The sequence below is a fragment of the Myotis daubentonii genome, chromosome 16, assembly GCF_963259705.1.
Source record: "Myotis daubentonii chromosome 16, mMyoDau2.1, whole genome shotgun sequence".
Taxonomy (NCBI): Eukaryota; Metazoa; Chordata; class Mammalia; order Chiroptera; family Vespertilionidae; genus Myotis; species Myotis daubentonii.
Genome location: NC_081855.1, coordinates 55,414,765 through 55,440,826, shown reverse-complemented (window position 1 = coordinate 55,440,826; position 26,062 = coordinate 55,414,765). Strand labels below are relative to the sequence as shown.

Here is a 26,062-nt window from a genome sequence, read left to right as displayed (position 1 = left end):
AAAGGCAGTGGGGCGGCCGCTGGCCCCATCTCCGGGGAGCCCAGTTCTCCCGGAACACGACATGGGCACCAAGTCACCGCAAACGCGGGCCAGTTCCTGGGCGTCAAATTTCAAGAACAACTTCTTTCCGAGGGCGAACACCCCCAGCTCCTCCCCACGGAGACCTCACAAAGGCTCCTTTACCTTAAATAGGTTGGCTGTTCGCTTTTTTTTTTTTAATGTATTTTTTGTGATTCAGAGAGGAAGAGAGGGAGAGAGAAACATCAATGGTGAGAGGATCATTGATCGGCTGCCCCACACGGACTGAGCCTGCAGCCTGGGCCGGTGCCCTGACCGAGTGAACCATGGCCTCCGGGCTCACAGGTGGACCCTGAACCGATGGGCCACCCGCCCGGCTGCTGTTCGCTCTTCAGTCATCCCCGCAAATGAGGGCTTCTAAGGCCCCGAAGGAGCAAAGAGCTCCCCGCAGGCGCACTGCTCACCCTTCCGGGGCCCGCGCCCCGCGCCCCAGCCGTCCGGGAAGGACCCACCCGGAGCCTCCCAGGTTTGCATTTGGAACATTTATTTCAGGAAATACATTTCCAACACTTCGTTATTTATACAAAAAGAGGCGGATTCTCAGGAGGCACCTAGCGAAAGGCCACTGCGGAACGCATCCCCGTGAGGGAGGGTCTCGGGCTCGGGGCGGAGGCGGCGGGGGCCCGGGAGGTGCCCCACCTCACGCTGACGCTGGAAGCGGACACGTCCTTCAACATCGCGGTTTTGGCAAAAACATGGCAAGTCGGTAAGTAAACTGTTTCACCGAGGGGTCCTCCTCTGGTGACCGGGGAGCCAACGCCGGGTCTGTCTGCACCCCACATCTCTCGCTGCTCCCCTGCGGTCTGCAGGCGCCCCGCACCCATCCCGAGGCAGGAGGAAGCCCGCTGCGCACGCAGGCGCGGTCCCTGCTGGTCCCCTGTGGAGAGGGGCTGAGGGAGCATGGGGGTCCCGGGGCCGTGCTGGTGGGAAATCCTGGCCTTCCCCTCTTGGGGGGGTCTTTACAATGGGTCCTGGGGTGCAGGCCCCAGGCACACTCAGGGCCACAGAGTCAAGGTCTCCCATCTCCCAGCCAGCAAGGGCGTGGCCAGGGGGGCTGAGCGGGCACCTGGGGTGGCCTGGGCCTTCATTTAACCAGAGCACCAGGGCCAAATGGGTGTCCAGACAGACAGACAGACAGACCTGCACACTTGCTCGGCCCACAGGCGGGGGGCGCAGGGACCAAGGCCCCTTGGGCCACTGAGCAGCCCAGCCATGGTCCAGAGGCCCCTTCCTGGGCACTGGCCATCACTTCCTCACTCAGCTCCCCACCAGGCTCACTTGCTTGACCTTCCTAAAATTTGGGGGGCGGGGGGTGCATCTTTTCCTCCTTTGAATCCTCAATCAAATCCCAGCCAGTGGGGACGACAGGGGCACCACAGGGCGACGAGGACACACCTCCCTCTCCAACCCGTCTCCGCTCCCGTCTGAGGGGACCGTGGGAGTGTGGGCTCAGGGGGCGGCTGGGTAAAGGCACTTCCTGCTCCAGGGCGGGCTCGCAGGTGGGTGGGCGGGCGGCAGCCAACGGGCTCGCCACGTCTAAGCAATTGGCAACTTGCGTCTCGTGGAATTAACTAGTCTCCCGGTGGGGGTACAGGGGTCAGGGGCTCTCTGAGTTATGTGGTCTGAGTTATGGCCACGCCATGTCAGGGGGTGGAGGCAGCAAGGGGCTCCACCCCTCCTGGGCACGCCCCCCAGGCTCCCGGGGCTGAGGCAGTGGGGGCACGGGGGTGGGGGGACCAAGAGCAAGAGCAGGAGGCCTGGGGTCCAGCGTCCCTGGACCTCAGGGGCAGCCAGAGCGCCGGCCTCCACGCCCGGCCCCCGTGGGTGGGCCAGTAACAATCATACTCGGGGGCACTCGGTGTCGGTCCTGGCATCGTGGGGAGGGGCGGAGAGCGATGCCGAACGGAGGGGAGGATATAAAACGAACGGGGCGAGGGGCGGGCTGGGGCTGGGAGAGGGCGTGGGGGGCTGGGCGCTGGGTCTAGGGGCAGCGGCGTCTACATCTCCTGGGCGCCCGGCTCCTGGTCCTCCACGCCGTTGGCCATGTTGCTCTCGTGCAGGCGCTTCACGCGGTAGGCCTCGAAGTGGATGCTGCTGGTGATGTCCTTGATGTTCTGCATGTGCGTCCTGGCGCAGGGAGAGGCCAGTGGCAGGGCCGCCGGGTGCAGGGCGCAGAGGCGGGCGCTGACCCTCCACCCCGCCCCCCCACACTCCCCCGCCCCCACCCCACTGCTCGGCTGCTGGGGAGGGGGATTAGTGCCCTGGCCCACCGCCCACACCCCGATTTGGTCCCCCCCCCCCCCAGGTCTCACCTGATGAGGAGGTCCCGCAGGTAAGCGAACTCACAGTGCATGATGTTCTCAACTGAGGAGGGAAGACGAGGGGCTTTAACGCCGCCCGAAGCCCCTCCCCCAGCCCTGCCCGCCCCGCCCCCAGCGGCTCGGCGCCCAGAGGAACCCGGGCAGGTGGGGGCAGGTGGGCGGGGAGAGGGAGTCGCTGCTCCGCAGGTGAGCACTGGCACCTCACAGGCAGCCGGCGCTGCGGATACAGGTGACGGGACTGGCTCGGCTCCTGCTCCCCAGAAGGTTCTGGAAGAGCAAGGAGATGGCACAGGAACCAGGCTAGGAAACAGCCTCTCTGACCCTCGGTTTCCGCCTCTGGAAAATGGGCATAAGGACGCCGCCCAGCTCTCGGGACGTGAGGATGGAGTGAGCTACCTGTGAGCCGTCACACCCGCCTGCCTCTGGACCACACGTGGGCGCTTTTCAAGGGTAAATGCCCGGATGGTGGGAGGACAAAGGACAGTACGGGGGGCGCACCCGCTGGCCCAGGGCGAGCACAGCGGGCGGCTCTAAGCTGGGTCCTCCCAGAAGCTGTGGGGTGCAGGCCTGCCACCTCACCACCACCCCATAGTCCCCCGGACGGGGCTGCTTCCTGAGGACCCTCAGCGCGAGCTGGTGGCACCACCAACGCACAGCGGCAGGAACAGGGACATAGGGAGCCCGGCAGGGAACCAGCCTCGCCCTCCACTCCAGCTGCCTGCAGGGCCGAGCCGACCACCAGGGGGCAGCAGAGGACGTCAATCACCGGCCGCCCTCCCGGCGGCTCCCATGTCCCCACTGCCCTGGTCTTATCTCAGAGGTCCCCCCACCCCCCGCCCCCCCCGCCCCCCCGCAGCCCCCAAACACGCCTCCATAAAAAGGTCCCTAAACAGCAAGATCTCAGGAAAAGAGGAGATGAAAGAGGAGGGGCCAGGACAGGGCAGGCCCAGGGCAAAGTCTGCCTGAGAGGGACAGGGAGGTGAGCGGCCCTCGGGACACCTCCAGGGTCAAGACCCCTGGACCAGGGAGGAGCTGGAGGCGATGCAGCCTGCAGGGCAGACGTGGCAAACACCCGGCCTGCACCCACCGCCAGCACCTGCGTGGACACCCCAGAAAGGTCACGTGCCTCTGCACCCTTCTCCCAGCTCTCCTGGCAGCTGCCAGGGCGGGTGGCCCCGTGCATTCCAGCGCCGGGCAGGCTGTCGGCCTCTGCGAGGAGGGGCAGCCACGGCCACAGAGCGGGCGCTGTAGGGCCGAGTGATGACCCCGTACAGTGACCCCTGCACGCCTGGCCTTCCCTCCCCGTCTGGGGGGCGGGGGTTGTCCAGGAGGCCCGGCTCTATCAGCTCATGGCCGCTTGCCCCCGGTTTCCCCAGTGAGCCCCTCCTGGTGGCCGGCTGGGGGGCAACGCAAGGGATGAGGTTCCGAGCGCCCAGCTCAGGCCTGGCTGGCAGCTGGGGGTGGGGGGCAGGGTGGGGGACAGAGGCGGCGTTGCCTTGCTGATCTGTCCGGTGCCCGCACGCCAGCGGGCAGCTACCTTCGATGGTGCCCCATTTGGTTTTCCTGCCGAGGATCCTCTTCCCGTTCACTTGGTACTCGTGGTCACTGCCCACCACGGCGAACGGGATCATCTCCTGGGGGGGGGGGGGGCAGGGCGTGGTCACACGTGGGCCTGGGAGGAGCCGCCTGAGCTGGGGCCACTGTGGGCACTCGGGCGCCGACCCCCACCAGCCAGAGAGGGCGTTCTCAGGGCTCAAGGCCACCCGCCCCCATCTTCCTTAGACCTGGATGGGCAGGAGGCCTGCCGCCCACACCCTCCGCGGGCACAGCGTCCGGGGGGCACAGTGTCCGGGGCCATCACTTACTCGGAACTTCTCGTTCACCAGCCGGTCCTCCGCGTCCTCGTCAAACTCCTTCTGGGGGTACACGTCGATGCCATTGGACAGCAGGTCGGCGGTGATCTGGGGGTTCGGGGGGAGAGGTGTGGGCACCATCCCCGTGGCAAGCGGACCCTGCCCCACAGTATCTGCCTTTGCCATGACCTCTGGGGGCTGGTGACCTCGATATTTCCCAGTTCTTTTGCCTCTGGAGTGGGGGGTTGGGGGGCGGCTGCAGACTTGCCCGCCAGGAGACCTGTGGCTGCCAGAGGGCGGGGGTGGGGGTGGGGGGAGTGGAGCCCTACCCGCTGTTTGAAGTAGACCCTCTCCTCCAGGGTCAGCGTGTCGGCCTTGGCGATGACCGGCACGATGTTGACCACCTTGCTCAGGCGCTTCATGAACTCGATGTCCAGGGGCCTGAGGCTGGAACGGAACATGTGGGTGAGAGTGTGGTCGGTGGACCCGGGACGGGAGTGAGGGGGGTCACCCGCCTCCGGCCGGATGGAGCTCGGGGGGCATCCCAGGCCCGGCCCCGGGGCGCCACACGTACGAGTGGCCGGTGGCCGGGATGAAGTACAGGCAGCAGTGCACGCGCGTGTCGGGGATGCGCTTCTTCCGGTTGATGTTCACCTCCTCCTGCAGGTACTTCTCGTACTGGTCGTTGATGAACTTCATGATGGGCTGCCAGCTAAGCGGGGGGGGCGGGGGGTCAGCCTCAGGCTCCTCCCGCCCCAGCTCGGTCCCCACGGCAGGCCACCCATTCCCAGGGCCCAGCCTGGTTCCGGGCGCACATGACTCTCTGAGCAGGGACCACAGCCCCATCTTAGACGTGACCTCGGGGCGGGGGGGGGGGGGAAGGGCAGACCTGGGACCCCCGGGGCTGGCAGCAGCCTGGAGGAGCCCCCCCCCCCGCAGCCCCCGCCCCCCCCTCACCAGTTCTCGTTGTTGATGTGGTCCCCGAAGCCCGGCGTATCGATGACCGTCAGCTTCATGCGGACGCCCTTCTCCTCGATGTCTGCGAGGACCACGGAGCCGAGCTCAGCGGGCGCTGGGACCTCACACCTGGTGCCCCCCGCTCGCCGCCCGCCTGGCCAGCCCCGGCCCAACATGGCCCACGTGGGGCGCCCCAGGGTGACCTGCGATGACACCCCAGCTACACCAGCGACACGGAGTCTGCACCAGCGGAGGCCCCGCCGGGTCTCCGGTAGGAACAGGACCTCTGAGCTGGGCCTGACTGGACCACGGGGTCCCGAGAGCCGACCCTCACCCCGACCCAGAGTGAACGAGATGGGGGAGCTGCCGCAGGTCCCCAGTGCAGGGTCCGGGTCCTGGCCCCGCACCCCGCACCCCGCTTCGGGGGGGAGGGAGGCAGGACCGGCCCCGCCCCTCACCGTGCGTGATCGACTTGATCTCGATGGTCTTGGGGATGCGCTCCTCTGAGCTGGGCGGCTGCACTGACTTCCGGCTGATCTTGGATTTGAAGAGGGTGTTGATCAAGGTGGACTTCCCCAAGCCGCTCTGCCCTGAGGGGAGAAGGGCCGTCGGCCGGCATCCGGTCAGGGGGTTCACAGGCCAGTGACGCCACAATGTCTGGGCATCACCCCCAGCACCCCTCCATGGGGGGCTCCGGTCAGGGGGAGCCAGGCAGCGGTCACGCTCCCCCAGCGCATGGTTGGACCCCCGCCTCTGAGCACAGGGGTCCCATGGCTCCCTCCCGAGAAGGGCTGGACGCAGAGCACGTGAGGGTCAGAGGAAAAGCTCCCCGAGCCCCCACCCAGGACCCCAGAGAGAGGGCCCGCCTCCCCCACGGAGGGAGGTCTGTGAACCGGCCACAGGCCAGCCACGGCCGGCCGCCCACGCTGCTGGGCTCCGGTCCAACCTGGGGCCGGGCTCCCAGCCTCCGGGTTATCTAGGGAAAGGCTGGCGGGTCCAGCATGCAGCCTTGACCACCAGCCTCGGCGAAAGGTCGCTGGGTCACTTCTTCCTGGTGCCAAAGGCCTGGGCCTGCTGGGCGTGGGGGGCAGCCCCGGGGACTGAAGGCCAGGGTTCGAGTGGGAGCCGGGGGGACGCTGGGCAGAAGCTAGGCGGGGAGGCCGCGGGTCAGAGTCCCGCTTTCCCGAGAGCCTGCCCGGCCAGCCCTCCCGGGGGCTCCAATGGGGGGCAGTGGCCGCTCTGAGGAGCTGGAACCCTCAGGCCGGCACACGGGTGCACATTACAGGGCCACCCGCACCCCGTCCCGCAGGCCAGGCCGTGGCCCCGCGTTACAGAGAGAGGCCGGCGGGCTGGCGTGAGAGCCGCCCCGGAGCCGCCGGCCGGGGCTGAGCGGTGCCCTGCGGGCGGGACTCACCGACCACCATGATGTTGAACTCGAAGCCCTGTTTCATGGCCTTCCTGCGCATCTGCTCCAGGATGGAGTCGATGCCCACGTAGCCAAAGTCCACGGGGGCCTTCTCGTTCCGCGGCGCGGGCGCCGGCTTGAGCCCGGGGTCCCTGGGGGTGTCAGCCATGTCGCCAGCGCAGCCGGGAGCTGCCTCGGTGGCTGCGGAAAGAAGGGCAGAGACGTTAGGGGTGACGGGTCACCCGCAGGTGCCCCCAGGCCCCTACGTCCTCCAGCAGCAACAACCATCGGCTCCATTTCTCAGACGGGGAAACTGAGGCTCAGCTGCCCTGCGACCTCCGAGGAAAACCTGGCCCCGAAGCCCTCGTCACGGTGCCACATAAAAGGCACCCACTGTTGGCAGCCACGCAGGTGGCCGGGCCCACAGGGCACCACCTGGACCCTCAGACCTGTCTCCACGCCCGGCTCCTCTCCGCCCGCCGGCCCCGCCCACCTGCTCATCACCTGAGCTCACCCCGAGGAACCAGAGGGCAGGCAGAGCCCAGCTGGGCTCCATCCCCTCCACCGGCCAGGAGAGGGCGGCCTCATGAACATGGAGGGAGGGACCACCATCCGCCTGCCACTCCTGGGGAGTCCTGCTCAACCCCCAGGTGCCCCCCGACAGCCCGGGCGGGCTGAGTGCCCTTTGGAGGTAGAGCCACGGTCCCCCTGCCCCTGCCACCCCTGGACTGGACCCCAGAGGCCACCTTCTCTCTGAGCCCAGCCCTGAGTGCCCCTCGCCCGCGGCCAGGAGGAGGTTCTGCTTCCGGGGCAGCGGGCAGGTGGGGCTGAGCTTCTCAAAATAATTCCGCTCTGCGGCCTGCCGGTCAGACCCTCCTCCTTCCCACAGCCCCTCCCCTGCTGCCCCGCCACCTACCCGGGTCAGAGGCTGGGGGAGGGTGCCCGGAAGGTGCCCACTGGGGACGTGAGGTACACCGTCTAGTTCTGGTTCCCACCAGGGTCTGTGTCTCAGTGCCCCCCCCACTTCCCCTCAGCCAGCCACCAACTGCCCCTGTGGCCGCTGCCAGGGTGGGCAAGCAGCCCTCCAGCCACCCACTCCTCGCCAGCCCCAGGAGCCCAGGACCGGTGCCAGGCCAGTGCCCAGTTTTCCGTAAACTGCGTTCCCACTTCCTGATGCAATAACCAACCCTACCCCCACGCTGTGCGCCCTCAGCGACCCCCCTGCAGCGGCCCAGCGGCCCCCCCGCAGCGGGTGCCCACGGCCCCACACGCTGTGACGGGGCGTTGGGGAGCTGAGGTCAGGGCCGGGGCCCTCCCCCGCGCCCAGGCTGCACGGGGCCACAGAGGCAGGAAGGTGACAGGGGCCCCTGGCTGACCGATTCCAGAAACCGGCCGTGGGCAGTTTATCTCAGGGTCAGGCACTCCCGTCCCTGCTTCACAAGAATCCCCACGTCAGGGGACTGAGGGATGAGAAAGTAACACAATGCACATGAAAAGCCAGGGGCCCAGGGGTCCCCGCTGCCCACCCCAGCCCCGGAGAGGCCACCCGGGCCCCAGGGTGAGGCTGAGGCCCAACCCTCGCCGGGGCCTCCCCCACCACCTGGCCGCCCGGCAGGCACCGCTCCCTCTTCAGAAAAGCTCTCCCCGGCCCTGCACCTTTAAATAAACAAAGACAAGAGCAGCATCTGGGCCGCGTGTGGCTTTGGGGCCCTGTCTTATGGGGCGGCCGCCCCGCCCCGCCCCGCCCACGTGACTGGAAATTGCTTCCATCTGTCTGTGGGTCTGGGAGCCATTCTCCACCCCACCCCCCATGTCCCTCCGCCCCTCCCCCTGCCTGCAGGACTGGGGGGGCGGGGCCTGAACCCTCACTTCCCTGCATGTCCCCGGGAGCGGGGATCCAGCTGGCCCGCCCAAGGCACCGCCATCCAGGACAGAAACCTGAACCCAAGCACACATCCCGCCCCCCCCCCCCCCCCCGCCCTGCTGGAGAAATGAGAATACAGCCAGCCTTCTGCGCAGGTGGGGTCCACGCCTGCCTCCTCGGGGAGCCCCTGGCAGGCTCCTCGATTCTGCCCACCCTGATGGCCAGAGGGCACAGTGACACGAGTGCTCCTCCCCCTGCCCCTCCCCTGCCCACCATGGGGTCTGAGCGGTGGGAAGAAGAGGAGCCCAGCAGGCGGACCCACCCGACCCTACCCGCTGTGCGGCCTTTCCTCCTAGGCCTTTCCTTCTACGATGGAAATCCCTCTGCCTCTGTCCGACATGGTGGCCACATGGGGCTTTAAAAAAAAGCTGTGTTAAACCACACTTAACGGTAACAGGTACCCCCTTAACCACGGTTAAGCGCACTGCCCAGCGGCCTCGGGCACATTCACACTGTGGTGCAGCCGTCTCCACCGCCATCTCCTGAGCTGCTTCATTTTCCCAAACAGACCCTGTCCCCATTACACACACACCCCCGCCCCTCGCCCCCCGCCCCCCGCCCCTGGCAGCCTCCCTCCTACTTTCCGCCCCGGGAATCTGACGAGCTAGGTGCCTCCCATAAGCAGAACCGGGTGTCCCTCCTGGTGAGGTCTGAGTGACCGGCTGGGCGGCTCATACGAGTGACGGGCGGGTGGCTCAGCCGAGTGGCCGGGCGGGTGGCTCAGCGCTCTGTCCGTCCACCCGCGGAGGACGCGGGCTGCCACGCCACCTCGAAGCCGCTCTCCGCGGGGAGTGAGCCCAGAGTGGCCGCCGGTCACACGGCCGCAGCACCTTCAATGTTTTGAGAAACCGACAACTGTCACCACATGTGACTCCTGAGTCCGGGAAAGGCTCGGGAATGTGTACCTCGTTCCATGAACATTTACGTCGCTACAGGCCGACGCGGCGACACCGCCCAATGCCAGTCCGACTGCAACTCCTTTCGCAAACGGGGAAACCGAGGCCCCCAGAGTGGTTTTTCCTGAAACGCCCCTGGAATGGGTCAGGCCGGCACGAGGCCTTCTTTGAGTGTAACCCTGTAATTTCATACTCGCTTCTGTGACATCTGATTAGTATCTGCTGGGGTCCCCTCTACAGACTGTGAGCTCCGGGGGGCGGCGACCCCGAGAGCCCTGTGGTGAGGGGGCACCCGGTCAAGACGCGTGGGATGATGGGGCCCTGAGAGTCTCCCCTGGGAGGGCTCTGCCTCCCCAGCTGGCCTGCAGCCCCCACCAGACCTGTGTTCCCACCCCCCGCCCCCTGTGACCCCTGCCTGGGACTGGGGCCCCCTCTTTCCCAAGGCCCTGCCACCTGACTGTTGTTGGTCATACCCACATTTCATCAAACGTTATTAATAGGAAAGGGAAGTTCTTAACAGAGAAATAAGAGGTTTCACATTCACGTCCGAGATCGCTGCACCCTCGTCAATAAACAGAGCAAGAAGCAGCCCCACTTTTTCTCAGGGGACACTTGTGCTCAGAGAAGTCAAGTCACTGATCCAAGCTCACACAGCATCTCCTGCCTCTTCTCACTGCTGGCCACTATGAATCCAGCGTGGGAAAGCCCGGGGAAGGGGACCTGGAGAGGGCATAAACTGTGCCTGGGGGCCGGGCCCCCGTGGGAGCCTCACGCCTGCTCCCCGGGTCAGCCACCCCCTCCCGAGTGGCATGGACCGAAAGGAGCCCTCGGTGCCCGAGTGCCGTGAGCCGCAGGCACAGTGGAGGCCCCGATGCCACACTCAGGGCTGCAGACCGGTGCCCAGGGCGGCCAGGCAGTGCCCAAGGGAACAGACCCTTCAGCGCCCACAGGCGGTTCTGGGGCCGCCAGACCAGCCAGTTTCTCTCCGCAGCTCCCATTCTGAGCCCTAGCCCACTTGCCTCTCCTGGCAGGGGAGCCCTTGCCACCTGCAGGCTGGGGGCAGCTGGTCCCGGCCGGGGCTGCTCTAGCTCTGCCTGTCTTGGGGACCTGCCCCCTCCTCACCACAGGCATCTGCGGGGCCTTTTCTCGGGATTTGGGGTGAGGGAGGGGTTTCCAGAGTGAGGCGGGAAGCGGGGTGGGAAAGGATGGGGTGACCTTGCAGTTCTGGGTGCCTCCGAGGTGCTGTCATTCGCAGCCCAGCCAGCACCATCTGAGGGCGTCGGCACGAGGGACCCATTCTCCCCGCCCGGGCTGCCAAGGGTGACGGGATCGATCGCCGCCTGCGGACCGCTGGGCCTGGGGCTGCGGGATGCAGGCCCAGGAAGGAGCCAGCTATGGGGGGACGCCTCTCGGGGAGCACACAGCCCCGGGCAGCCGTGGGGAGGGCTCGGCGCAGGGCCGGGCTCGGAAGCCCACACCAGGTCACCCTCTCTGCCTGCCCTGGCCCTGCCCGTCTGACCGCAGAAACATCCCTGAAAGCCCATCCCTGTAAACATCGGACGCGGCTCTGCCGGACTCGGCTCTAAGCCAGGGATGGGCAGCCAGGCAGGCCCTGCAGCACCAGAGAAAAGGCCGAAGGAAGCGCAGGGCCCCACAGCCAAGACCAGGAGGCACTGGACGCTGGGGCAGGGCTGGCTCCAGGCCCCCTCCTCTCAGGTGCTCTCAGGAGACGCGGCCCAGCCAGCGGGAAAGGAACTGCGGGCCAGTGCGTCCCAGGCCTGTGAAGGGACATTCACATTTTACACTCCATGACCTCTGAGGAAAGGCAGCTGAGACAAGCCTGGCTGCAGCGCTTCCCCACCTCAGCGCGGGGTCCCGGATTCCAGGGCCCTCTCAGGGTCGGCTGCAGTTCTCCCAGGACACTGGTGCTGATGTGGGCAGATCCTGCCACACCCACTGCCCTGGCCAAAGCTCCTGGGCAGACCCAAGCGTAACAGATGATCCACATGCCCCTCCGCATCCTAACACCACCTCCAGGAGGCTGCCCGGTTGAGCTAACAACATCACCGGGGTCTCAAAGATGACATCCCACTTCTGGGATCAGTGGCTGATGGAGGGAGAAGCTGGTGCTCACCAACTCTGCATGTGCAGGTGAAGGAAAGAGAGTGGAAGGCATTGGGGCTGGAAACCAGATGGGCATAGAGTTGAGAGGGAACTGCCCTGGAAAAAGATGTTAAAGAAATGGCTATACATAATAGTGATAGAAAAAGATCCTGGAGTCCTAGTGGACCAGGGCCACAGATCGATTCATTACACAAATATTCCTTGAGGGCCTACCACAAAGTAAGGAGAGAGAAGACACTACAGGCTCGAGATGAGTGTGAATGAAAACAGCGGTAGCACAGAGGAATGTGAAGTCCATTGACTCAAATACTCATTACCCAGCACTCCCAGAGTCACGGTAGCACCCTTGCTGTAAGGAACTTAGTCGGTAAACAATCCAAGACTCCCGTGTGCGTGTCACAAACCTTTTTTAAAAGCTGTCAAAGGACTCCCTCCCTCAAAACAATATCCATCAAGGGAGACACCCACCAATAAATTTGGACAATCTGGGGGGGAGGGGGGTGGCCATCAAAGAACCCCTAGGTCCATAGATCTCAATTGAAAAAAAAATAACTTAGTCTGACGGGACTTAGAACTTATTTGCGTTGTCTCTTCACTGAATTTTTATCAACAGCATACAAAGAAGTTCAGGGCTCTGCGGCCAGAGAAGGTGAGGAAAAGTTTAAAATGATCAAATGTGGAAAATTCATCAGAGAAGCCGAGGGGAAGAGAAGGAAAGAGCGGAGGTTGTGAGCAGTTGGCGGGGCTGAGTCCTGCTGCTGGGGGCGGGCGGGGCCGCTGGGGGCGGAGCTGCGGCGGTGGGCGGGGCCGCTCGGCACTGGTGGGGTGGGCGGGGCTGCGGCGGTGGGCGGAGCTGCAGCAGTGGGCGGGGCCGCTCGGCACTGGTGGGGTGGGCGGGGCTGCGGCGGTGGGCGGGGCTTCCGGGGCGCGGGGAGTGGGCAGCAGAGACCCGGCGGCAGGGCTTTGAACAGAGGCTCCTTTCCGGTGTCCCCATGAACCCACCCCAGCCTCTACAAACGCCTCGTAAATGTCACCGGGGAACTTCCTGTTCCTTCTAAAGATGCAAACATTGAGTATAAACGGCCAAATTTTGCAAATGGTGCAGTGGGATCAAGGGCTGAATTTTAAAGGCGCACAGGGCTCGTTTAATTCGATAAGTAATTCCAAATCGAATTACACTTCACACTTTGTCTGGGGCAGGAAACATCTCATCACAGCCTGGTCAGGAACGGGCTGCCAGAAATCTGAGCCCTGGGCCTCGGCCTGCAGCTCTGCTCAGAGACCGGCACACAGCGCTCCCGGGACAGGCAGCCTCCGCCCCTCAAAGGCTGCGCCCCTCTCCCCCTCCTCCTGCCCTTTCCGAGAGGAAACCCGACCCCAAACCGCAGTCGCATGGTCTCCGTGTGGGTGGAATGAATCCATCTCCCACGACCCGTGCCCTCTGCAGGACCTGGGAGGGAACAGGGCAGGACCAGCTCCATCCCTTCCCCCCACGCCTTCATTCATTCAGGGGGCGAGGCGCCCCGAAGTCGGAGGCCCCCCTTTGACTGCCCACCCCCCTCCCCCTCAGCCTTTCTCTCACCAAACCCTTAAAGCGAGCCTCTCTCCGCCATTGTCCCGGCAGGAATTTCAAGAAGGTCTTCATTGCTGCCAACACGGTCTCAATGGCCCGTCGGGAGAGTCAGGTTTGGAGCCTGGCCAGCCCTCCCCGCCCCCTCTGCTCCTTCATTCGCAGCCGAGATCCTGGGCTCAGGGCCCATTGAGACATCAATCTCTGGGCAGAGCAGGCTCCAACCTGCCAGGTCCTCACTCGCTGCTCAACACGCTGCGCAGAATTCGCGTGGGGAGAAGGCCAGGGAGGGACCGCCGCCGCCTGGCTCCGGACTGACTTCGTATTTCTTGTCCCACGGCCCACTCCCCTCGCAGGATCGGGGACCACGCTCGAGGCTTCCCCCAGCCCAGGGAAGCTTCCAGCAAGACGGGCCCCTCACCCAGAGCCAACCCAGAACCCAGCCCCGGCCCAGCCAGGCCGCCCACGGAGTCCGAGTGGCCCGCCAACCACAGAGATTCCGTTAGTTCTTGGCAAATGCTTGCAAAGTTAAAAAGAGAAAGAAAAGGTCCTCCCCCGCCGATGGGTGGACGCTGGCCATTTGTCACTGGGTGGAAGTTCCTCTTATCGGGGATGTCCCCCTGAGGGGGGGCAGCCTCCGGCCGGGCCCCAGCCCCTCTCCTATCAGCAGAGCTGTCAGCAGATGCTCACCAGAGCTGTCCCAGGCTGGGCACATGGGCTCTGCCTCCCCCGACTGATGAAATCATCAGAAATGACCAAGGAGACCGGTCCCGGGGGGCTGAGCAGAAAGGAGCTTTAACCCAAGAATATAGAGCGATTTCCTTCTCTGTTCAGATCTCAGGCAGGGACGCTGCCTAAGGCTGGCGCCCCGCTCCCAGAAAGGCGGGGGGCGGGGGACAGGAGCAGAGGGCACCTCCTATCTCAGTTGAGGGATGGGGAGCAGTCAGCACCACATGCAGCCAATGGGTGTTATCCACCCACTGGCCGCTCCACCTCTGGCCTGACGGCTCGGTCATCCCCTCTCCCCACCAGCAATGCTCCCACTTCAGGAGGGCAGGGGGTCTGGGGACCTGCCAGGCCCCTCACACCAGGCTCAGACCCTGCATGCCCGGAACGCTGTCTTCTCTCCGCTTCTGGGCAGCCTCTGCCCTGTGCCCTGGCTGACGCTCCCCCAGGAACTGCGCCCCTCCCCTGGGCCAGAATGCCAAGCTCTATCCAGGACTGGACACCAGTGCCCGGTGGACAGTCCCGAGGAGTCCACCCTGGCTCAGTCGAGACGCCCCGCTGTGCCAGGCCCTCTGCCCAGTCCTGGGTATCAGGTCCCTGCCTAGTGAGGTCTGGATGTCTCAGTCAGAACACGCCCCAATCTGAGCTCTGGAGCCCCCACCGGCCCTCCCACCGCACCCATGACCCAGTTCTGCCAGCTAGAAACCCAAGGCCCAGCCTTGCTCCCTCCCTTTCCAGCACCCCAAATCCAACCACCCACTCTAATCCACTCTAACCCAGCATATCTGCAGGCATCACCCTGCCTCCCGCCTCTGCGGCCACACAGCCAGGTCACCGCCAGGACCTGCCCAGCCCTCACTCCATCCTCCTCGAGGCACCAGGATGGGCTGACAAAACGGGAATCACACTCCTCATTCCCCGCCTGAGACCCCAAGCGGCTCCCACTGCGGCTGTGATAACAGAGTCCCGAGGCCCCAGAATCCCAGCGGGTCCCGTCCCCTTCCCCTTGCTGTGTGACCCCGAGCAAGTACCTTCCCCTCTCTGTGCCTCCACTCCCTTATGGACAAGGGGGTGATAGCAGGGCTGAGGATGGAGCGCGGTAGGCAGAGCACACAGAACAGCGCTGGGCGATTGTTAATGAAGCTAAGGCCACCCAGGCTCCAGGCCAGTACCTGTCCGTCTGTCCCCCCCTCCACCCGCCTCCTAAAAGCTTCAAACGGGGCTCCTCACAGGTCTCTGGCCTGGAAACTCTCTCCCTGCTGTCCTGGGAGCTGCCCAGTCCTCCCAGGTGCTACCCTGCAGCGGCCCCTCGATGCTTGTCCCAAACGGCCCTGATTACAGCTCGTACCTGCGGGGTCCACCCCCCAAGTGGGAGCTGGGGTCTCTCATTCACGCTCCCAAACCCTGACACAGCAAAGCACCCGTAAGGTGCTGTTGGCTGAATGAGTGAATGAATGAATGAATGGTGAGCTCCCTGCCCTTTCCTCCACCCTCCTCTTCCCAGAGCATCCGGGGGCGGCCACTGCTCCCCGCTGCCCCGCTAACCCAGGTGGCGCCCGGGCCCCCGCGAGGTCCCCGCGTGCAGCGCTGGCTGCATCCTTTCCCACGGGCTGCCCGGTTCAGTGCGTTGCCGCCTGTGAACGAGATATTAACAATTTCCGGTTTCCATCCTCCTCCTGGAGCCTCAGAGCAGGGAGGAGGAAGGATGGAGGGACTTCCTGGGACAGCTCCTGCCCATTCAGAAAAGTCTGCTCAGGAAATGGCCAGCGGAGGGCTGGGGGCACCCACCAGGGAGGGGATGTGGGCGGAGACTGGCCAGCCTGTGATGGCGCCCTCATCCCAGGCCCATCTCCACCTACCCCGGCTGGGGGCGGGAGCCCAGGGCGCTGGGGGCTCTCCCACCAGCACAGCAGAGGGAAGGGTGGGGTAGGCAGGGCTGCTGGGCAGGAGGCTCGATGAGAAGGCCTCCGCCCACCCCGGCCTCTGCCCCTCAGCCAGGCTGCTCCCCCGGCTGCACACACACCCCCTCCCGACCCACAGCAAGGAGTGGGTCCCCTACGCGGAGGGACCAGGTGTCCCCGGGAGAAATGCACTGAGAGCTGGTACCTGGGAGTCAGGCTTTCCCTGGCGCCCCCTCATTTGCGGTTGGACACGGCTAGTCATGTGTCCAGTTAAACACAACATACCACCCGCCCGGACTCGGCGTGACTCGGCAGCCGGCAAAGAGAGCTGATTAACCAAGACACAGCCAGGGGAGGAGCTGCAGCACGTCCAGGATCTGGCCCTGGCTCCCAGGGGCTCGGCTAAGACCTAGCGACACAGGGACCGGGCTGGGCATCAGCGCGTGGCCGGCGCACAGCCCCTGACCGTTTACAAAGGGCTCCCATCGGCTTTTCTCATCGCGCTGTCTCCGCGCCTTCACCTCCTTCCTTACGGGTCCCCACTTCCCACCCTGGCCGGGTGGCTCAGTTGGTGAGAGCATCAGCTCCAGGTGCCAAGGTTGGGGGTTCGATCCCAGGACGGGGCACATACAGCATCAACCGATGAACACATGACCACATCGATAACTGGAATGACAGGGCGACGTCCGTCTGTCTCTCTTCCCCTCCATCTAAAATCTTTTTTTTTAAGAGAGCCTACAGTTCCTGCCTAATTAGCTGCAACTTTTGAAACCAGACCAAAATAGCTACAGTAACCATGTGGCCTTACAGGAAAGTTACACTTGGGAGTCACGCCACAAGGTCCCCCCTCCATTTGCTGGGACCCGGAGTGCCCTCCCCTCCCCACAGAAACACCCCAAGCCACCCTGGCACCCCCCGCTCCCTGGGGCGACCTACTGTGGGTGGAAAACGGCCGGTCTCGTCCCTCCTCCGTGGCCCTGGGTCAGCGCAGACCCTGCAGCCCGAGTGGGTGGGAGCCGGTCGCTCCCAGGCCCCTCCAGCACCTGGGAAGGAGGCGCATTCATATGGTAATCGCCTGAGGAGCGGCCGCCCCAGCCGCGGCAGTAGCCCTGCCCGAGGGGGAGGGAGGGGGCCTGGCCTGGCCGGACCCTGGCCGCCTTCCCAAGACAAGACTGCGCCAAGTGGGCCCTTCCCGGGCGCTCGGCCGCCACGCTGTGGCGCGGACTCGGAGGGGCCGCCCGGGAGGCCCCACTCGGCGGCCGGGGCAGCAGGCACCCAGATGTGGTGAGGGCTTCGCTCTCGGTGGATTAAGATGACGGCGGGCATGCCTTTGTTTTACAGCTCAAGCTGTGTGTGTGTGTGTGTGTGTGTGTGTGTATGTGTGTGTGTGTGATGCACAGAATGGTCTAGAACAGGCAGAGCTTGGCGCTGGGAGGCTGGGAGACCGTGGGCCGCCCCTGCCCCCTCCCTGGGTCCCTGAGGCAGAACCCCCACAGCCACTGTCCCAGGAAGGGAACAGTATCATCCTCCCCCAACACCCCCCACCCCCGTCCAAGACTGCTGGGGGGCTGGAGTGTTCGTTCTCTCAGGAAAAGCAGCAGCTGCGGGCATCCCCTTACTTTCCTCCTGGGGAGGGGGAGCCAGCCCCTCCCAACACCCACTTCCTCTCTCTCTGCAGCGGCCCCTGCAGCCCACTCCCCACCTCCCTCCACTTCCCCTTCTGCCTAGCCCTGGCCTGGCAGGGAAGGGAACTGCAAGTGGGGCCAAGGCCCAGCTGCAGACCAAGGGCTCCCGGGCGCCGCCTCCACCCGCCCCGCCCAGGCGTTGCTTATCCCAGTCCACTGGGCTGGCCCTGGGCTCCCGGTGAGAAAACGGACCCTGGCAAACCGCATGGACGCAGACCCGAGACCCGCTGTGGGGGGAGGTGCGAGGCACCCAGCCACGGGGTCCACAGAGGTGACCATGGCCGTGGGGACGGGGGCGGGGGTCCCTGCCAGCTCCTCCAGGCAGAGGGGGCGGCACACTGGACAGCTTTGTTTTCCCACTTTTTAGAAATTGATTTAGGAAGAGAAATACAAACATTAATGACGAGAATCATGGATCAGCTGCCCCCCACTGGGGATGGAGCCCGCAACCCAGGCATGTGCCCTTGACCGGGAATCAACCCATGAGCTCTTGGTGCCTGGGACTACGACAGAGCCCCACCCACGGGGACGGAAGGAGAGAGGGGGCAGCCCTCAAAAACGTGTTCTTCTCCCATGAGCAAGTCTGGGAGGGTGACTTTTTGCCGTGGAAACCTTCTGACCCATCATTCCCTTCTCTGCCTCAGTTTCCACCCCTGTCACGTGAGGAGGGAGGCGGCCCCGCCGCCAGCTGGTGACGGAGTTTGATTAAATGAAATTCCCCGCGATGCAGACTGCACCGGGCCCAGAGTAAATGGTGGTCAGGCCGGCGCCGGCCCGGGGTTCCAGCCTGGCCCACGGACAGCCAGGCCACCGAGCGAGAACAGCGATCCTCCGTGGAGCGTGCGTGCGTGCGTGCGTGCGTGCGGGCTGAGGCCTGGCCAGCCCGGGGCCCTCACCGCTGGCCCGTGCAGGTGAGAGGCCAAGAGGCAGAGCAGTTGCGGGAGGACCCTCCCTGCTCTTCTGGGTGGGTGAGCCCCCTCCACGCCTCTGAGCCCAGATCTGCTGGTCCCAGCCGCCCCCCGCCCCCCCCCCCCCCCCCCCCCGTGCCCCAGCTACAATGGGGCCGCTGTCCAACCTGTCATTAGTCTAAGGGGCCCACGACTGTCACCAGGCAATGGGACTGTCACCAGGCAATGGGCAGCTTTTCCTCCGGCCTCGGCAGACAAGGGACAAAAGACACAGATGCCGTCCTTGCTCCCCTAGCACCAGGGTGTGTGTGTGTGGGGGGGGGCGGGGGTGTCATCTGGTCGGTCCACCCCCCATCCCCCAGGGAGAATGTATTCAAGTCTCTGAAGAAATACTGCCCCCGGCCCTTTCCCTTAAAAAGGGCCCCAAGGAGAGCCCGCGTAGGAGCAGGACGTGGGCCCTTCCAACGAGGCTCCGGGCTGGGCTCACGGGAACCGCACGGCGTTGGGACAAAAGACCCGCAGCTGCAGTCGGCACCAAGGATTCGTTCCCACATTAACTGAGCAACCACCTGGGATACCCAGGGCCCGGGACAGCAATCGATAACACAGTCCCTGCGGTGTAGCGAAGGACAGACGGACGGACACACACACACCCCGCCCCGGGCTCCCGGTGACAGACACCACCTGGACCGGGGCCTGGGAGATAAGAGATAAGGACCCGGGAGTCACATTCCTCTGGAAACACAAGGACACCCTTCCGATGGCCGTGTGGTGACCTCCGGGCGACCGCACCGCTGGGCATCGGGCCTGGCGTCTCAGGGCAGCGCAGGGCTGGCCGGCCCTCGGGGGCACGGCCCCGCGAGGCAGTGCGACGGGACAGAGCAGGGGCGCCCCCGAGGCTGGGGAACCTCTTGCCTGACAGCCATGTGGGGGAGGGGACACTGTGGGCAACTTAACCCCAACCAGGAGCTGGGGTTCCAAGTGCAGCTCGGGGTGCTCAGGGGCCCACATATCCCAGAGGGTGTCCCCTACCCCCCCTTCGGGAGAGTGACGAGAAACTTGGGGGCACTTGTGCCACGATCCAGCTACTGAACCCCAACGAAAGCGTTTAGCATCGTGTTTAGGCAGAAACAGCAAGGAAGGGGCATGAGCGCATGAGCGGGCGGGCTGCCTCCTCTTCCAGGGCCTCGCGCGGAGCTGCCCCCACCCCCAAGCCGAGGCCGCCCCTCCCCCAGGAAACTGCTCGGTGGCAGGACAGGTGAGCCCAGACGAGGGCACGAGGGCACATGGCAGCGGTGCCCCTGCAGAGCGTGGGAATCAGACCTCGCAACTCCCTACCTGGAAGGACCAAGCCCCCTCCTGCTGCCCCCGAGCCGGCCAGTGTGGGTCCCAGTGGTGAGAAGAGAGAAAAGAAAGAGGAGAACCCCACCCACCCACCCACACCCCAGGGAGGAGCCGAGGCGGGGAGCAGCTCCACCCCCACCTGCAGCCCCAGAACCAGGCTCAGCACGCCCCTGCCCCCCCGCCCCTCCCAGGGAGCAGGCAGAGGGCTCCCAGCTGGGCAGACACCCTCCGGCCGGTCCTTGACCTGCGCCTTCCCCGGGCTCCCAGCAGCGCCACACAGGCAGGGCTCACCGCAGGCTGGCTCCTGGGCCGCCACCCTCGCGGCTCCTGGGGAGGCCTCCCAGGCTCCACCGAGCTCGGGGCAGGCCCCTGCCTGTCCCGGGAGCCAGCCTGGCACCCAGTAAGCAAATCCAAGCGGCGCTGGGGGGCAGGCATCTGGGAGCGGAGTCCCGCCCAGCCAAGGGCCCCGCCAAGGGCGATGGATTTTGTGGGAAGCATCTTCCCCGGACCCCGCGGTCAGGAGCTGGGCCTCCAGGGTCACCAGCCCGGCCATCCCCGACCCCCGACCCTACAAAGCCCAGGTGGCATCGATGGCCTAAGCCACGGCTGGGGGAGGCGAGGAGAGGGGTGGACGCAGCCACAGGCTGATGGCCACCCAGCAGGTGACCCCGGCCAGGAACCAGGGCGAGGGGTGGACAGAAGCCTGCATCCTCTCCCTCACGCACAACAGTCATTCTCCCCACGGCTCGCAGCCAATGGCGGAGGGGAGCCGAGAACCCGCAGTGGCGGGAAGGAGTCAGCCCTGGGGGCCTCAGCCCCGGTGCCCGCTTCCTAAAGAAGCCGGAGCCCTTTGACCCGGCAGGAAGCTCGGCCGCTCCAGGCGGGTGGGGGGCGGCCAAGGCCAGGGTCTCCGGCTGCTGAAAGCCGTGGGCCCTGCACAGCGTCCTATCCGACGGAGCAGCTCGGCTGCGGTGACAACAGGAAGTGGGGAGGACACGGTGGCAGGGGAAGAGGGAGGGGGCGGGGAGGAAGTCGGACCAGAGACTGGGGCTGCCCAGTGGGTCCACGGTTTCTGCAGTGAAGGCCCTGTGAACCCTGACCTCGGGCCGGGCGGAGGGCCTGGGCTTGCCCCCTCCCCTCAGAACAGGCTCTGTCGCCTCCATCTCAGAAGGCTCCTGCCTGGCGCACAGTAGGTCCTCCCCACGTGCCAGCTGAACCGGCCACTGTCCCAGCTGTCACGGTGCCAGCCCCAAGGAGCAGCGGCGGACGGAAACACAGACACAAACCAGCAGACACCACAGTTCTGCCACCACACGGGCATGAGCGGGAGGCCAAGGGGGCCCCCGGAGGGTGGGCGAGGGGTCAGCGACTACCCAGGACCCTATGGCGGCTTGAAAAGGTGAGCCCCCTTCCCCAGCCACGTCCTCAACCAGGAGAGACCCGAGGGAAGAGAAGCAAGACCCCCACCGGGCACAGCCTCCCATGGATGCTGCCCCCCCAAATGGTTAAACAAATGAGTTCCTCCCATTTCCTGCCCAGGGGCCCCCCCACCCCCCAGGTGCCCCAGAGCAGTGACATTTCTGTAAACACCGTGGGGGCCCCTAAGTTCCGAGGCAAAGCAACAATGAACGAAGCGGGGGACCCCCAGGAGTCAGAGGGAACGGGAGGGCGGGCTCCTCCGGCCTCCCCCTCCCCCCAACAGCTCTCCCTGCAGGAGCCCAACTGGATCCCACCCAGGGTGCCGTCCCCACGACCAGGGCGCCGCTGCGGGCGGCACATTTTTCTCCGGCGAAGGAATTTCAAACTTCTCTCTGGCGAGTGGAGATGATCCCCCAAACCTCCGACAAAAATGCCGGCACAACTTGGGGCCGCGAGGGAGGGAGGAGGAGGAGGAGGAGGAGGCCCGCAGCCGCATGCCGGGCCCAGCCGGGGACATCCGGGGCGAAGTTGCAGGCGCGGGCACTGCCGCAGGGCACCTGGGCCTGGGCGCACGGCTGGCGGGCTGCACTGGCTATGGGACTGGACGCTGGGGGTTCCCCCAACATCTCAGCTCGGCGGGCATGTCCCAAAGCAGCTGGTCCTTCCCCTGCTCCAGACATGGAGGGGGACACCCTCTCACCAGGTCCTCCAGCAAAGACATGCATTCCAGCCCCCCCCCCACCGCCCGCCCCCAGCAACATCGCACACCCCAACCCCATGGGGACCCAGACAAGCGGCAGCAGAAGCCGCCCCAGCACAATGCCGGCTGCGGGCATCGGCGTCCCGCATCGCATCGCGGGTGTCTGTGGAAGCCGATCCCAGCCGGTCCTCAAGCCCTAAGGGCTGCCTGTAGGAGGCGGCGGTAGCCAGACCAGTTCCCGCCGCCCCCCTGGAGGCCAGGGAAGCCCCTTGCAGAAGGGAAATGGGCTCCTCCAAGAAAGTCCCGCCGGGGAGGACCTGGGCCCTCGGCTCTGCTGGCCAAACATTTACAGAGAGATAGCTGTGCGCACAAAGCCCTTTTCTTCTCCCCGAGACCGAAAATCTGGGCCCCGCATGGAGGCTGAGCTCCTGCCGCCACTCTCTCCGGGCGGGAGCTGTCCCACCGGGCTGGGCCGGGGGTGGGAGGGGGGCAGGCAGACGCGGCTCCCGGCCCCACCACCGGCCACCGGGGCTGCCTGACGGCCGGGACACCTGAGGGCCCGGCGCCCGGTGCGAGGCTGGGGGAACAAAGGGAGCGGAGGACTCACCCAGCGGCCGAGTCGGGCTGCGCCGGCTGCTGCCTGCGAGTGCGGCCCGCCCACCGGGTCACATGGCTCGGAGCCGAGCAGAGGATCAAAGGGGCTTTGTGGCCTCGGAACAAGGAGCCTCCCAGAGCGCGGGCAGAGGTAGGAGGGACTGCGACTGCCTTCGAGGGAGAACCGGCTCCGAGGGGCAGGGCGAGGGGCGGGGGAGGGGGGCGGCGGGGAGAAGGGGCTCGCGGGTGTGTTGTCCCTGCATAAGAAGCGCCAAGGAGCAGGGTTCCCAAGCCAGCCGTCACCCCAGGAGGAAGGTGCCGTGGCCGCAGGGAAAGCTCCCGGAAGGAGCGAGGGAAGGTGCTCACCTGGAGCCCAGCCGGGCGGCCCTGCCAGGAGCCGGTGCCTGCAGCCATGGGCCCCTCCTCCCGGCCCGGCCCCTGCTGGGAGCAGGGTGCTGCCAAGAATCTGACATGCCCTGGGGCACCCTCCCTCCCTGCCGCCCCGCCCCGTGCCTCCTCCCCTGGGCCAGGTGCACCCCAGATGTGCCCACACCCGGTCCTGACCCCACCAGTCCCTACGACACCCCTCAGCTCTCAGGGCCTCCCGGGGCTGCAGGACTCCCCGGGAATGAAGTCCGGACCCGCGGCCGGAGCTGCTCCAGCTTCCAGGGGACAGAGCACAGGCAGCCGGCTGCCCCCCCCCCCCCGACTGCTGAGGGGTGCCGTGGGGGAGGGGACCCTGCCAGGGAGAGGAACGGGAACGGGGAAGCAGGGCGGGGCGGGGAGGGGGCAGCTCACCCGGAGCTTTCTTCTTCCTGGAGCCTCAGAGCCCGGATCCCAGTCCAGCTCGGCTCCTCCAACCCCTCAGGGCGGGTGGTGAGTCAGCCGCCTCCTTCCTCCCTCCCTGCAGGCCCTGCGTGAGGAGCGGGACCCCTGGGAGGAAGGGCTGGGGGTCCCAGAGGAGGGAGCTAGGGAGCAACCCTGCTGGGCTGGGCCTGCAGGCTGGGAAGGGCCCGGCCCACCCCCTGCCTTGACCGGCCCACCCCCTGCCTTGACCGTTGACCCGTGAGTGAGTCACTCCCAGGCGTGGGCGTGGCCAAGCGGCCTCAGCCGACTCTCACACTAGGAGTTCCTGGGGGCTGGTTTGGGGGACTTGCCGGGGCGGAGCCCAGAGTGGCACCTGGGAAGGCTGTTTCAGGGCCAGTGGCCTGTCCTCCCGCCTCCTGGAGGATTAACGTCGGCCCACGGCCACGGCCTCGGCCACAGCCACGCTCAGGTTCCCCATGCCCAGCTCCCCCATGTGGCTGGTGGGTGAGGCCCAGAGCACCCACACAGGCCGGCTGACTGCGTCCAGTGGGTCTGCCTTCCGGCTCTTCAGAAGCCGGCTGCTCCCCACAGAGGCCGTGGCCCATCCAACACAGACACTGCCCACCCTGCTGCCCACCAGCCCCCCGACCCCAGCCCTCCCGGAGGATCTGCAGGTTTCCTGTACAGGCCTTAGGGTCCCTGCTGTCCCACGTCCCTCCCCCCACGGGGGCGCCCTGAGCCAGGGCAGCTGCTCGCCAACCTCCGGCAGAAGCAAGGCGAGCCCGTCCGTAATTTTAAAGGTTCCAGTAGCCACATTAGAAAAGCAGGAGAATTCACTTTCCCACAGTTCCCTTAGCCTCAGGGCGCCAACATATTGTCAACCCAACAGCGTAAACACCGACAGACCTGCCACTCTTTCCTTTCTGTGCTGGGCAGCGTGACGCTGACCGCACCTCTGACTGGGATGGACGGGAGCCACATGAGGCCGGAGGCCATGGACAGCACAGCTCCCGACAGTCAAGGTGACCCCGGGTTTAGGCCAGATCCTTGGAGAGCCCTCTACGTGGGCCACACACCCCTCCAGCAGCAGTGGCAGCCACACGGAGGCGGGGCGGCTGCTGCCAAAGCCGCTGATCCCCACGCACAGCGCCCCCTGCCGGGGACGTCCTGGGGCATTTCTCTCAGATTCCACCACCAGGAAGAACAGAGCTGCCTCCTACGAAACTCCTTTCCTGGAGCAGGAATCAGACGGTCCCAGAGATGTCAGCTCCTGCCGCTGCCGACCCAGCCTTCCCGGGGGCCCCCGCCCACCGTGCCGGGGTGCTCGGGCCGGGATGAACCCCCACTCCAAGGCAGCGGCCACGGCTGCCCAGCGACTGGGCGCGTGAGGCCTGGGCGAGAGGGATGGTCGGGCGGCTGGGCTCTCCCCAGCAGCACGGCCACGGGAACTTTCTGGGTCCAGGGCCCGGGCAGGGCGTGTGGCCGGCACCAGGGCTACTGCCATCGGCCCTTACGGAGCTGAGGTGTCCCGGGCACCGCCTTCCCCGCACACACGTCCTTCCAACAACCAGCTCTCCGCGCTCCGGCCCAGTTACTTGCCAGTCACACAGAACCGCGCCCGTGAAAAGAGAATCTACAGAGACAGCAAGCAGGCAGGGGGCTGCCACGGGGCAGGAGGAAGCGGGGTGATGCTAAGGGCCACAGAGGGTCCTTCTCGGGGGACAAACATGTTCTGGACTGGACGGCGGTGATGGCTGCACAACCGTGAGCATGTGCCACCCGCTGCTCACGGCAAACTCTATGCTCTGTGCGCTTTCCACCGTGTGTGTACATAGGAAACGAGAACTTCATGTGTCCTTCCCCCCCCCTCGTGCCAGTTGGTTTTGTTTTATAGTTTAAAACGTGCCTGGCCAGTGTAGCTCAGTGGTTGAGCGTCGACCTACGAACCAGGAGGTCACGGTTCGATTCCCGGTCAGAGCACAGGCCCGGGCTGCAGGCTCGATCCCAGTGTGGGGCGTGCAGGAGGCGGCCGATCGATGATTCTCTCTCATCACTGATGTTTCTGTCTCTCTCCCTTCCTCTCTGAAATCAATAAAAATATAAACAAACAACCAGAGGGCCCTGAGACGAGACGTGAGTCCCGGGCCCCATCCTGGGCCGGGTGTTACCTCCCACGGCAGGTGCTGCCTCCGTCCGCAGGTGGGACCGGGCCTGGGGACGCGGACGTCACCTGGCTCACCGAGGAGGCCTGACCGTGTCCTGAGAGGGACCGGGGGGAATCTGAAGAGTGCAGCGAAGCAGTGACGGAGGAGAGCAATGGTGGAGCGATGTGGCCGCCGGACGCCGGGCAAGGCAAGGACGGGCCAGGCCTGCGACACCTTGCCTTCGCCCGGGACCCTGGTCTCAGACACGGAGCCCCCAGAACTGGAAGAGAACAGCTTGTGTGTCAGGCAGCCACAGGAAACTGCGGCCCGCGGCCCGGCCTCAGCCCCGTAAGCTGGGTCTCTGCTGTACAGACGGGCAACCCACGCTCAGAGCAGGAGGACTGTCTCCGGGCCAGCGCCACCCCAGCCCGACGGGCCTATGTGGGGTTTCCCAAGGCTGTCAGTCTGGGCTGGACCCTCACCCCCAAACAAAGGAGGCCCCCTCACGGGTCAGAGGCTGACACGAGGCGGGAAGGGGTCCCCGGCGTCCTTAACAAGGGTGCTGTAGGCCACTGACCTGCCCGTGAGCAGCCCACTGGTCAGCGGTCCAGCAGCAGGTCCTGCCCTGGAAGCCGCGGGGGGCGGGGGGGCAGTTCGGCTTCCCCCTCCCTGGGGCCCCCTGCGAGAGGAGCACAGACTGTGAGAT

General features: G+C 65.8%; 1 protein-coding gene across 6 annotated transcripts in view; it reads right to left on the bottom strand.

The window, feature by feature from the left end:
* Nucleotides 1-545: 545 nt before the first annotated feature.
* The window catches only part of SEPTIN9 (septin 9), a 124,835-nt gene continuing 99,318 nt past the window's right edge, over nucleotides 546-26,062 (bottom strand). For 3 of the 6 annotated variants that reach the window (XM_059671367.1, XM_059671365.1, XM_059671366.1), the window contains 9 exons: nucleotides 6,624-6,815; nucleotides 5,668-5,799; nucleotides 5,210-5,291; nucleotides 4,827-4,964; nucleotides 4,582-4,699; nucleotides 4,265-4,360; nucleotides 3,937-4,033; nucleotides 2,391-2,442; nucleotides 546-2,205 (listed from right to left, as the gene is read on the bottom strand). In XM_059671367.1, coding sequence (XP_059527350.1) covers nucleotides 2,076-2,205; nucleotides 2,391-2,442; nucleotides 3,937-4,033; nucleotides 4,265-4,360; nucleotides 4,582-4,699; nucleotides 4,827-4,964; nucleotides 5,210-5,291; nucleotides 5,668-5,799; nucleotides 6,624-6,815 — 1,037 coding nt within the window. In that variant the 3' untranslated portion in view covers nucleotides 546-2,075. Of the gene's footprint in view, nucleotides 2,206-2,390; nucleotides 2,443-3,936; nucleotides 4,034-4,264; nucleotides 4,361-4,581; nucleotides 4,700-4,826; nucleotides 4,965-5,209; nucleotides 5,292-5,667; nucleotides 5,800-6,623; nucleotides 6,816-19,686; nucleotides 19,710-22,418; nucleotides 22,556-23,203; nucleotides 23,409-26,062 lie in introns of those variants that run through there. The other 3 variants (XM_059671369.1, XM_059671370.1, XM_059671371.1) reach the window with 3 other exon arrangements.